General features: G+C 42.5%; 1 protein-coding gene and 1 long non-coding RNA gene across 15 annotated transcripts in view; one reads left to right on the top strand and one right to left on the bottom strand.

The window, feature by feature from the left end:
* zeb2a (zinc finger E-box binding homeobox 2a) overlaps positions 1-13,776 on the bottom strand; it is a 264,051-nt gene that overhangs the window by 51,591 nt on the left and 198,684 nt on the right. For 12 of the 14 annotated variants that reach the window (XM_087265739.1, XM_087265745.1, XM_087265736.1 and 9 more), the window contains one exon: positions 9,192-9,322. In XM_087265739.1, the coding sequence (XP_087121865.1) occupies positions 9,192-9,315 (124 nt within the window). In that variant the 5' untranslated portion in view covers positions 9,316-9,322. 14 annotated transcript variants of the gene reach the window in all.
* The window catches only part of LOC147842377 (uncharacterized), a 28,061-nt gene that overhangs the window by 7,630 nt on the left and 6,655 nt on the right, over positions 1-13,776 (top strand). The gene's annotated exons all lie outside the window — the stretch shown is intronic.

The following is a 13,776-nucleotide window of genomic DNA, read 5'->3' as shown; positions in this document are numbered from 1 at the left end:
CGTTTGCGGAGAACAATCCGTCTCACGGGAGCTCACAACATTCTGAAGCACCTTGTCAGATGCCGCCTGACCTAGTCGCTCCACACAGCACCCCGGGGGAGAGAAATAAAAAAGAACGAAACAATGACTGAGGGGTTGTGTGCAGCCAAGAGGAGAAATGAGGGGAGGAGGGGAGGTGACAGCGACAGGGAAAGAGAATGGGAACGCTCCGATGCTAAGCCCACCGCTCTACCATTTCCTCCCCCTCTGCATACACACACACACAGCCAGGCCATTGTACACCCAGGGGGCTTTGCAGATAAATGGCCGCATGTTAACCACATTTGACGTGCTGCACAAAAGGGGACACCGCGGGTCCCATGACGCAACCTGCAACAACTGAAACCCACCGCCCCCCTGCTTCCTCACCTCACCTCCTCCTCCTGTTTTTGCCCATCCTAACAGAGAGGAAAAAAGACATGAGGTGCACTGATTGGGTGAGGCTGGGACGTCAAGTGCAGAGAGAGGCAAGACAATTTGTCGCTAGGCTGTAAAGACCCCTCAGCATTATGCCTGACTGGGCTTTTTGACCCAGTGCCATGTCAAAGAAATGACAGGCCTCAAAACTGAAAAAAAAAGTCATTTGAAAGACTATCCTTACTATAAGTAACTTACTTTAAAACATTATTCACTTTGCAGTACATGATAATAATAATAATTTTGATAACATATATATGTTCTGCTAACATAAACAAATAAGTTATTTGAAAGCTTGCAAAATATTGTGCAGCCTAACGTGTTTACTGGACATTGGTTAACTAAACATTTAGGTAACACAGGTATGATGAATGTGCTTTTGAATTAGTGACTGATGAGACTTTCAGGCCCCCATGTGTCCAAATGAAGCACATTTGTGATGACAGGCCTGCAAACAGAGCGTAAAACTTTACTTTGAGCATTTGCCATGGACCTCTCTTCCTTTGGAGCCCATTCAGGTACAAAAAGTGACCTCTGAACACCAGAGCATGGGAGCCAGTCTTCACTTTCACTCCTGCACCCACTCTCACAAGTACGGAGCCAAAAAAAGTATGTGTGTGGGGGGGTGGGGGGGTTCGCTTTGCAGCGCCAGCACTAACCTTTTCAGCCTCGTCACGTCTTTGATGCCTGACGGACTACACAAAAGCACCTGCTCCATCCCCGGAGAGCTTCTTTGGTTCCCCCCGCACCAACCCCTGCTGACCTCACCGGCATTCCATGCCTTTGGGGGGCCCTTCCCATGGCTACCTCTTCCTCAGCTGCCCCCGGACCCTCGCGCAGCCGCCCCCTTCACCCCCCTAATCCCACAGTAAACACGGCAGGGCCAGCCTGTTTAGAGGATGCACGGGACTTCTCACAGAGCGCTAAGGAAAGGTGCACCATGGATAGGGCCTCATTGCGTGGGAATGAGGGAGGAGAGGGTACGGCACTTCATTGAGATGCAAAAGGCTCGCTGGCAAAGCAAAAACCTCATAAAGTGACAAAGGCCTCTCCAGGTTGATGTGGAGATGGGTAAAGTCTTTAGTTAATGCAAATTTAAAATTCAATTTGCCATGAAAAAAGGATTTAAACTAGTCTCAACTGCCATAACAACTAGCAAATGGTGTGTTATTTAAATGAACGATTCACAGGTAATAATTTGATTTGTCAGATAAAAGAATTGTTAAGTTTTTCCTCCCACTTTTGTCTTCAGTTTAACAAAACAGCATTTCATGGCTATCCATGTCCATCTGTCTCTATGTGTGACATTTGAGAAAAAAGAAAAAGTGAAAAAAAACTTTAAGTGTGTATGTGCTTAAGAGAGTAAGAGGTAAACTAGTGCATCAACAGCTGTGTTTTTTGTGCTGTGCCCTGTTTTCTGATGCAATGTGACAAGATGAATTTCTGTTATATAATACTACAAACTTTGCATACACATGGAGGACATTGTATAATGGTAAAATAGGCTATGCGACATCAATAAGTACTTTTCACACAACATGTATTAACTCTCCGTCTCACACCTCGAACCTCAATACAAGTATCACTATCCTTGCCTCCCTGCATGTTTGCACAAAAGATGGTGTGTGAAGTGAATCAGCAGGCGGTGCCACCCTCGCGCTACAAATGCCTTGTTCAGTTCTTCCCCTATTTCATTTCCTGTGTACCTTTTCTAAGCATCACATGACTCCTTCGACATCTCCAACACTCCCCTCCCCTCTCCTCCAATCACTACCCGCCATACTCAGCCAGCGCTGCTAAACAGCGCACTAATTGCAGACATGCCAGGCTACCACCATAATAAAGCTGGGAGTTGCTTAGAAGGGGGGGTGGCATGGCTTGCTCATTTGCGAGGATGGCTAAGGAAGGTGCCACACATGAATATTTCATTAGCTTTAATTGCTGAGGAACACTTTCTTTATGGCAGTCTCGCCAAAGAGGCCGCCGCTGGTAATAACGAGGCCTGGCCAATTGTAAAACTTGAAAAGCCAATGGCATTAAGACCTGTGATTTTGCCAGCCTGAAAAGGTGGGTTCAGTTGTACCATCTGGATCTGTGGCACACATGGCAATTCAATCCCGCTACTGCCTAGCAATTGGAACACAATTAAGGTCTGACATCATTCAGTTACAGTAGACCCTCAGGGCAGCTTGTACATCAATATAAGGAAATCTAGCATCATTCAGTCAAGTAATTGACAACTTCAACACTTCACAGCCAATGTCAAGTAGAAACAGACCAAACCCAGCTAGCTTTGAAGTTCCCAAATTTAAACTATGACTAAAACAGCACAAGTATTCTTAAATACATTTTACTTTGTAGGCAATTGAGCACCTTGTGGTCCCTATCATGAATAAATTCAAAAAGAAGAGCTAGTCTGTGCTCATTTGTAGCGTCCAGAGGCTGCTTTGACGGGGCCATCAGATCCAATTCTCCTGAGTGCTAGCGCTTACACTAAGGAAGAGGATCATTTAGCCCAGGAATGTAAAGCACAGGACATCCTCCCTGATAAGGAGCAGGCATGCCTTGCCCGAGGTTGTGGGCCAGGAGTTATCGACTTGAAAGGCAGCAAGTCAGCACTACACTGAGGCCTTGGCTTCTGTGAGCGGACAGTCTCCTCATTACTTTAATTGCTAGATCTGCAACCCTCAAAAAAAAGCTATGCCCTGTAATCTCACATGAGAGTCCTGCTGGTGGACCGTTGGAGAAGCAGTAAAATGGAGAAGGCAGAGTTTGTTGACTGTTTTCAAAACCTCATTTCAGATAATGGAATAAACGACAGGTTCGAGGGGCGATGAGGAGTGAGGTGCTACAAACGCAGTCTCTCTGTCAAAGGAGAGGCACAGAGAGAATGCTGTCAGGACTAATTCCTCACTACTGTTTATTTCCTGAGGTAGCAGGTTGACATTTGCTTATGACAGTGCCCGCAGCCCCTCTGACCCGAGCAAGTGCTGGGAATACCACATACCACCCTTTCACACTTTGGAATCTACATCTGTGTGATAGCAAGATGTCAGAGCCTAATGCCAGTCATTTCACTTTCACGTTTTAGTTGCAAATGGATGACTGAATAAGTATGTGTTTAGATAACAAGGCTGATGTAATTAGAGCTATTGGCCCTTCTAACATAGACGCTCATGTTTAGTCTGATCTCAGAGCAGTGCCTGTGACTGTGGGTCAGAATGAAAGAGGCCATTACACTCAAGCTAATCTCTGAGAGCAATCTATTCCAATTACTTAACCACCGTATCACCGGCCAACATCTCCACGCTCATCACAGCAAAGGAAAGATACACGCCGACAGACGCAGCCTGTGTTTTACTAGCAGCTCAGAGAGAGGAAACCTTCAAATGCAGATGACTGGCAGCAAGGCCACAGCCCATGGACACAGACTCTTTGGGCCTGTAATATAGATCTGGCATTAGGGCGGGAGCATTGTCAACAGAGTGGGCTTTAAGAGGCATTCACCCATACATGGGAGGTCTGGGCCCACAGATGTCATGACACCTTAATCCACCGATCCGTTATTGATTGTTCCATGTGTCTGTGACCTTGCTGGAGGTGTTGCACTAATCAAACGGGGCATGTCCATGTGAGTGTGTACGGTGTGCATGTGGGTTTTGCGATAAAGCATCCATATGTGTAGGCAAACATAAGTCAGACTTATGGGAGCGATTGACAGTGACTTAAAACTGTTGAGAAAATGTGAAAACAGAGTTTAATGCACGAAAAACAACTTTTATCAGAAACAGCTATTATCAGTTTTTATGACATTCATATTCATAACAACATACACACACGTCCCAGTTGGGTTCAACCTTAGTCCCATTCATTATCACCGGCGCTGTTGTTTCTGCTGCCTGCAGTGACATACCTCATTATTGACCTTGGTAAATCCTCGCTGTTTAGGCTAACGGCAATTCGGCGCCACAAAATGTCACAACGCTACTCTGCACTCACTCATGAAGAAAATGTGCACATGGTTAGTTAGGGGGAAGATGCACAACAAACTCTGTCAGTCACCTTGAACTGCAAACATACACGTCCACGGCCGAGCACCTTGAACAACAACAGATAACTTGTAAAGTGCAGCCTCTGACTCTGGAAACATTACACACTATCTTGAGCGCCATAGCTGGAGTGGGTGTTTTTGGCACTCTTTGGCCAACTACCCACACCCAACGTAGCAATGGTCTGCATAAAACAAGAGCTGTGGCATTTGAAGCTGTATCATCTAGTAGAGAGTGGGAGAGCAAGAAAAAAAGAGGAGGGAACAGACTCACTACTGTGAATTGCCCATTCCGGTTAGTCACAAGTGACACAGGACTAACGAAGCCTCCGGTGGTGTTCTCCTGTCCCTCTTAGCGGTGACAGATGTTAGGAGAACAGAGTCAGATAAAGCTCTCTGCACTAGCTTGGAGAAAGAAAAAAACTGGGGGATGGGCTTAATGTAGCTCAACTTGGAATAAAAACACCCCAGTTACGCCACGGTATACAGTTTCCTGCCACAAAGTATAAAGGAATCTAAGCATCTCCTAGCAAATATTCCAAAACATCACAAGCTGCTGTGGGAATCGGGCACATGCACTCTGACCACAATGCACTTCGTGTGGACGCTCCTGAGACAACTGCTCTACCTAGACCCATCTAATCTCACACGTCCAGAGAAGAAGTTTGAGGCACACAAAGGGGGCATGTCTCCACACTAATGTATGTTCCCTTGTCTTTGGCAGATAGCAGACTGCTTTAGCTTTAACCAGCCTCCCTGGGCCACCAGCATACAGCTTAATGCGATAATACGGCCGCCCGGTGAAGCATTAGGCCTTCTGCACCCCAGCAAACAAAGGACCCCCTCTTTCCAAGCAGGGTCCGTCCCCTCCCCAGTGTCCATAGGTGTTTGCTGAAGTAAATCGGCCTAAATCCTGCACAGCTTGGCCCAACTGAAAGGGGAGGGGACTTGAATGAAGGTGTACAGATAATCTCCTTTTCTTACAAACAAAAAAAAGTCGAGGGGGGAGGGAGCGAAACAGATAAAATTAAGAATTCATATCACATGGTGCATTTGAGTATTCTTACGTTCCCTCTTTCTCTTGGTATGCCTGTGGATTTGCATTTGTGATCCCTGACCTATTGAGGTACAGGGGGAAAAGCGAATGAAAGGCTAACACAATAATGGATGTCTTGTCTGTCAGTGAAAAGGCACAGGCGTTTGGCCCCTGACTGGATGTTTTGTCTCACTTCGTGAAAGCGATGGACTGCTAGAAAGTGTCGCTTCTGAGAGTGGCATCTGTCCCAACACCCATCCATAGATCTCTAAGGACCAACATCACGCTTCTCTTATCTCTGTATCTGGGTTGTTGGCTTATCTTGAATATGGCAGATGTATGAGAACGGCCACAAAACATTAGCAAAAGAAAAGAGTCTAAATGAGTGAGCTAAAATTAAGGGTGCAATTTTTGCTACAATGTGACAACACCAACAACTAACACCTATCATCTGTAACAACACTATAAAAATGAATGCCATGTAGTCTCAAGCACTTGTGATATTTTTTGGGGTCCATAAAACAATCTGTTGCTTGCCCCCTTGCTCCCCTCCTGTATACACAGGCTAACTTGTTTTCCCTCACTCCATTCTTGCTAACCTTATCAGTGTCACTTTTTTTGTCTCTCAAAGTCCCTCCCTATTCTCTCTCTCTCACTCTCTCTCTCTCCCCCGTCTGCAATTAGACCGTTAATAGTTCCAGACCGGCATCCAGTAACATTATCTAGCCATTAGTGAGGACCCTGTCCCTCGGCTGGGACAGCTGACCAGAGTGGGCAGCGTAACCAAGGCAGTTTAACAATCGCAAAGAGGCACCAAAGTTATGTCACACTACCTCTTTACCTCTAGTTCGTAATTTCCACCTTTTCTCTCCTCACTCGCTCACTCTCCCTTTCTCTCTTGCGCTCTTTTCATCTCTGGCTTTGGGATGCTGAAAGCGAGAGAGTGGCCTGGCGGCAGTGAAAGGGCTGAATTGTGATTAAGAAGGAGGAGAGGAGCTCCTTTTCTTTGTTCTGCCCTCGGGGGTGTTTACTGAGGGGGTGTGTGGTGGAGGAGGGAGTGAGGGAGTGAGTGAGGGAAAAAATAGAGAGAGAATAAGAGAGAGAGAGAGAAAGAAGGAAAGGGGGTGGCTGAAACATGGCATAGAAGATATGAAAGGCATTCAGGTCAGCATAGATGATGGTACTGCTGGAGAGCTACTTGAGATTGGTGTGTGCATGTGTTTTAGGGAGCGAGACCTGTAATTGTAAATATCCGAATAAATAAATTTGATTTGATTCAATATTTTTTTAAAGGCGTATTTAGTAAGAAGTGGTTCAAGAAGGGGGATGAAAGGTATCTGCTGCAGCTGCATTCACAATGGCCCGGTTGTGTGTGATACGTGCCAAAGACAGTACACTAGACACCCTGGTACTGCTGATTATAAGAGCATGCCAATGAGATGCCCCGATGACAAGCCATTGTCTTAGCGCTTTGTCTTGGTGAACCTGCTAGCCTCTTTATGCCATCCGAACAAATATCACACAATGTTCCTTTCATAGAAACAAGTGATTTAATCTGGTAACTGCAGTGACTCAATGCAATGACTTCGTACAAAGGCGTCTGATCATTTGTTTTAGCACTTAGAACTGAATCTAAATGAGCCAAAAAAAGACAGAATGAAACTTTAAATTTTAAAGTGACAGCTGTACTACATATAATGCCCGATAACTGGAAAAACAGACAATAATTAAAAACTGATGCACATGATTATCACAAGCTTACAGCGATCTGTCATTAAAGAGAAGGTGGCACAACAACAGAACCACGACAATCTATAGAACGCTACAACTTCTTGCGCCTCTGACAGTTTTGTCAAGCTGGCCCTCACAGCTGGATGTGACGTGCTGTGAAAAAAAGGGGGAGGTTGGGGGTGTGGGAGGGTAAATGACAACCACAACACAACTACAGCCAGAGAGCAGATCGAGTTTCACATAGGGCCTAATGTGACCTCCCATTGGGCCCTCGAAACAGTGGGGTGGGGCCGCGCTGCAAGGAGAAGACCTAAACTACAAACTATAAAATACATTTGAGTTTATTATTTAACAAATCTGTCATTTTAATATTCAGTATCACATTAAAATAGGGCAAAATGTCTATTCAGGTCGATAAGGCAATAAAAGTAAACAATCAAATTTATACAGTCAATAATAAATTATAATGAATCATTAAAAAAATAATAAGGTCTGCTGAATAATTTAACCTAATTATATGTAGGGTGAGGAGTGTCGATTTTCAACTGAAAAGTATCCAGCTGGTCAGTATTATTAATGTGTGTGTATTTTTTCCATCATTTGCATACATGCAATAACGGCCTGGTAAGACGATTCAAATGGTTTTTACATATGTCCCATATAAGACTCAATTTAGCAATCGCTTGTTATGCATTATTTACAGTTTTACAATTTTGTTTCCTGCCATTAAAAAAACTTAATTTTCCTCAAAAGTTTAAGAAGAGAACATTTTATATTTTTCCTTAGCAAATGTTTTCAAACAAAATCTGAAAACAATCCTAAACTCAACGATATGTGACTTTCAATAACAATCAAGAGAAATAATGCTTGGCCGTTTCACTAATTTTTTGCCCGTATTAGAAAAGAGTTTTAACCCATCGACTTTATTCCATGTCACAGACTACACTCCGCGACAGGCTGCATTGATTTTCATAAAATCAATAGATCGCATTTAATAAAGTATCGAGGTCAAACATATAATAGGGTCCGGGAATATGTGTGTTTCCTCTGCACCCAAAATATCCAAAGCAACATTTACATTTATTTACATAATATAGCTTAATTATAACTTTTTAAAAATTACATTGCAACTTGATCAAATTAAAATGAATATTTTCCTCTTATGAAAAAAAAAATTAATAATAAAATAAAGACGAAACCGCGTGAGTGATAGTCCGAAAATGTTTGTGGATGAGTTTGTTTTTCTTTGTGTCTAAATGCTCCTCAGGCCAATACTATGGGCAGCAGGACTTTTCTTTTCGTCTTTTTTATTTAGGATCCCAACCAAAATATTCGCGGCTTCAATTGACATTACCTGTGCATTTTGATTCAGACCAAAAGTCATGACTAACAAGCCATAAGGCGTGTGACTATTTATAAATTAGGAAAGTGTCGAAAAGTGTCTAAAGACATAACCTGTAATCACACAGCAGAACTTCACTCTTTCACAACTTCACCAAAGACAGAAGTTCACAACAACTCTAAGGTGTAAAAGTTTGACAAACCACGCAAAACAACTTCAGCAAGTATTTAAAAGTATTTTAGGGCAGTATGTTGTGTCCAGCAGAAGACACGCGTTCGCGCACGCGCTCACACACACATAACGGTTTTGTGCTGTGAGATAATAGACGCTCACACATCTGAACTCTCCCTGTAACTCCTACTCTATTACAACTTAAATATTTCCACAGCAACAAAAACACTTTAAATCAGCAGAATTCTGTCTGAAGCACACAAGTAAACACACTGTCGTTGAGTTTCCCGTACTCTTGTACACAGCGCTTCAGTTGACAACGCACAATCTCACCCAAATCTAACAGTGTTTTCAAGACGCGAGAACAAGCCGGAGACAAGTTTTTTCGGCACGAGACACTTTCTTACCGTTCTTTCTCCTCGGATTGGCCTGTTTTCTCCTCTTACACCGGGGACCCTCCGCCATGATCTCCTGCTTCATTGATAAGAGTGGGTCAGATGGCAGCAGTCCGCATGGGCTCCGCTCCTTCATCCAAGATCTAGCAACCAACACACACACGGCAACAATTGGACTCTCAGGGCAGGAAGGAGGATGTGTGTCGCTCACAGGAGAGAGCAAATGATATTTGGGGGTAGAGTGACTGAGAAGTCCGAATGAAGTTATCCAGGAGGGTTTGTTTGGAGGGACCGTGAGCGTCCTGCGCGTCGTCTGATCTTTTGAAGTGTGTGTGTGAGTGTGTGTGTGTGTCTGTGTGTGATCGGACAGCAGCGCGTGAGTGCGCGAACGAAGGGGGACGGACACACCGACACCTTCAAGTCACCATAAAGCATGTGCTGTGCGTATAGAGCATTTCACACAATGCAAAGCAATGAAAGTTTTCTGCAACTTGTGTTTAGTGATGCTTGTGCCTCCTTTCTCTCTCTTTGCTTTAAGTTTTTATAGGCAGATCTTCCGAGCTACTTCGTGAGTGAGTATGATGGATGTAAATACAGGATTCATAATTTCTTCGCTGTCTGACTTTTACTGAATGACCAAATCTAATTAAGAACATTTACTTTTCTTCGGAATGTATATAAAATCGTTGCTGTTTTGCACATTTATAAAAGACGGTGTTAATTAAGACTGTTTGTAAATGTTCTTATTGCAATTATATTCTTAAAAGTACAAAACATTGCGTTTTGCGTTTGTGCAAATCTGATAAATTCTTGTCATAATTTTTACATTTAAAATCTAAAATATTTAGTTTATCCTAGTGTAAAAAATATGCAACACTGCGAAGTCGAATTCTTAAAAATAACAATTGTAATCTAAGCATGATAAGCAAACAAATAAACAAGGCACATTACCCCTCTCGTCACAGTGATGTAAGTCTTGCAGGAATCGTGGATGCTGATGACAAAATTAAACTGTCTTCAAAATTCTTTTTTTTTATTTATGCATTGAAATCTGTTCGAATGTTTACTGTAAAACTATTAGTCAAGTACCTTGCATCTTAAATAAATAAACTGATCAAAAAGATGTTCTTATATTGTTGTCTGTCGGGAATGCATTCGTTTATGAGAGCCGCGTAAACATGCACTGATAAATGTAACGAGCGAAATCATCATCATCATCCTCATCATCATTCCTGCGTGAAGCTGCCGGTGTGTCAGCATCCGTGAGGCGCGCGCACCTTTCTCACCTGCGCCGGCTGAAGCCAAGTTGATTGCAATCTCACATTCAGGTGGGGATTTAAAAAAAAGTAAAATAGGGTGTATAAAAAGCATCCACGAGGACTCAAGTACACACGAAACAGGCTCACCTACCCGATTCTATATGAAAATTCCCCAAAGAGCCGGTTAGAGGGGAGGAAAACGCCACAGAGATGTTTGGAGCGCTGAGGAGGACTCTGCTCTATAATGAGGGACCGTTATTCCTGATGGACAGGTTTGGACTGATCTCTGTGAGCCACAACACGGAACAAACCTGAGGACGCACTGACGTGTTCCGCCTCTTCAGATGACATTTCTGCGCTCTCTCTTTTACTTTTGCGCTCCGAGACTCTGACACACACGCCACCTATCTTTACACGGCGGGATAGATGGAGAGACGCCGAAGTCGTCTGATGATGAACCAGATCAGGTGCTGCGCGCGTCTGTCGTTGGGCAACTCAGGTGGGACTTTGGAAAGGTGAGGCGGTGGCGCGTTGGACACTCTATCCTGCAATCGGAACAGAGCAAAAAGGTTTGCACCACGAACATCGTCAGGACAGATGCTTTTATGGAAGAGGAGCTGAAAAGATGCACGAGAGGCTGCCGATGCTGCAGTGATCTGACAGGTAGCTCACCTGTGTGTGGTGTGTGCGCGCGCGCAGTTTCACCTGACATTTCATTGTACCTTTTTGTCTTGCGCGGTGATTGATGTCGCATTTCGGTACGCATGTCTCATGTATGGTTCACTGTATAAAATAAGGGCTGTTTATGGGATAAACAGTGCAATTAAAAGTGATAGTTCTGAGACTTTATTTTGCGCACTTTAAACCAGAACTGATCGATTCGTCGCTGAAGGCGACCAAGAATCATTTAAACATTTAAGTATAACAACAAATGTAGCTTTTTTTCCTTTCAAACGTTTTTCCTCAACCATCTTCAATGCTTAATCTTTCATTTTAATGAAGCACTGCGGTTTATTAAAGGCGCTCTGATTAGTACAGCGTGAAGAAATTTACCCTCACTAAATTCATGCATTTGTTTTTGCATGGATTATATTTGACCAATAAAATGTCACTGCTGTTTGATGTACTCATTAAAGACCAATTGGATTTGACTAGAGGCGTTTATATTAATCAATACCTTTTATTTAAACAGCATTGCGCGCTTACATGGAAATTCCTCGTGCGCAGGGTGTATATAACAATAATAACAATATTAGCTATATTATTAATAATGATGATAATATTAAAAGTACATTTGTTTTGCAACATTTTATCGTTTTTTTCCTCATAAAACATAAGAACACTAGATATTGCGTAGACTCCTTCCCCTCTTCATGCTTTTTATTTTTATGAATGTGTGTTTGTGCCGCTGCTGAGTGTGGCGTGAAATTGGATCATAGTCGAGAGAATAAAACCCTAACCTAGAAATTTATTTGTGTCGATTATTTTTTTGTATTCTGAGACACTATGACCTATTTTTTTTCTTCTTTTTTTTTTGGAGAAGTAAACGAAAGAATCGAGTGTAACAAGGACGGTGCTCAGCTAACCGTTCTGTGTGTGCTGTTGTGTCAATTGGCAGCAGAAGTTCTGCTGTATTACTCATTCACTTTGACTGGAATCAGCTCCCCTCGCGAGATTTCTCACTAATACATTCCTAGGATAAAACGGCATATATTCAATTCCTGATTCTCCAACTGCCATTCACAATGATAGAAACCAACGTGACCTCATATTCTTACGTTTCACCCACATATTTCTTTTCCCAAATGATCCCTTTGTCTCATTTATAACAAGATTCCTCTGCTCTCTCGCTCTCTTTCTCAGTCGTTTGCCCTGAATTTAGTTTTGTTAATTTGTTAGGATTTAATTATCACCATGAGTCTGATATTTGTTCTTGGCATCACAGGAAAAAAAGGAGGGGGGTCTTAAAAAATTAATACAAAAAGTCTTCTATTGATCAATCGTGAAATTTTGCTGAAAACTGAGCATTAACCGTGCACCGTTGAACCAGAGAAAACAAATCAAACTATCACAGTATTTACAGAGAGCAAAACATTTCAACACCTCCCGTTGCATCATCAGTCTGTGGGAGTTTATTGCTTTCAGAAAACAAGAGAGCAGAGAATTAAATCCTTCCTTCATTGTACACAGCATCACCAACAGGACATTTGACATGACATCAAATAACACTATCTCAGCATAGAGAAAAAAAGACAACAGAGTCAGCACTGAAGAACTAGTTAGGCCCTTTTACAGCACAAAAACCCAGCACATAGGCTGCTGACAAAATACCTGTGGGCGAGAGATGAAAAGAAGGAAGTTTTGCCACATCATACAGCACCATTTGCCCCTTACAGACCTGACTGACACAGTTTAGTCTAGGCGAAAAGAGTTCAAATTCAGCAAATTCGTGGAAATATAAAAGAGAACTGAGAGAATGAGTCAACAAAAACCTGAGGAAAGGTTTACCATACTGTGACCATGTGAGTTTCTAGTCACCTCCCCGGCAAACCAACACACACACACACACACACACATTATTGCCTAAGTGCATCTTGCAACACTGCAAGACACACAATCTGTGTATTAACTGCCCATCAAAGTAAAAAACAAAAAATGTCCCCATTTTATTAGCATTCCCTGTGTGTTGCAAACAATCACTTGGGAATATTAAACTTACACTTATTCTTTCATGACACCTTCTGTATGATGCCTATGATTGCTCCATCACGCTGCACCCCTTCAATGTCATCTGTTTCTACGAATACTGCATATCAGGCTTTATGATTAAAATGCATGTTTATTTGCTTGCACTTGTTTTGTGCAATTCATTTATAGTTTTTTCCCCTCCGATTAAGAACAAAACTATAATCTGAACACCAGGGTGAACCCACCACCCACCTAAATGCTGCATTTTAATAATAATATGTGTTGCAAACTGCTATGCAAATATTGGACTCAACTTTTTTCCCCACAAAACATATGATGCCTTTTACTCTATATTTTATAAGGCCTATAGAGAATACATTTGAACCTTCTTATTGATTTGTTGGTTTGCTTCTTTAAAAGTGAAACAGAAGTACTCACTTTCTAAGGTTTTAAATATTTGCCGTAAAGTATTAGAAGGAAAAGTGTCAGATTTATCCTGTTTGTATGAAATCCAGGTGTTAAAGAAAGCCCATCAGATTACATCTGAAATATCCCATCCTCTTTTTGATTCATTTCAAATCCTTCCCTCAGGATCTCTGTATAGGGTCCCTCTAGGCGAAGACCAGCAGATTTAAATTTTCATTTAATTC

Source organism: Danio rerio, chromosome 9, assembly GCF_052040795.2.
Source record: "Danio rerio strain M-AB ecotype USA chromosome 9, GRCz13ab, whole genome shotgun sequence".
Lineage (NCBI taxonomy): Eukaryota > Metazoa > Chordata > Actinopteri > Cypriniformes > Danionidae > Danio > Danio rerio.
The sequence above is the reverse complement of the archived record's forward strand: the minus strand, read 5'-3'. Positions and strand labels throughout refer to the sequence as shown.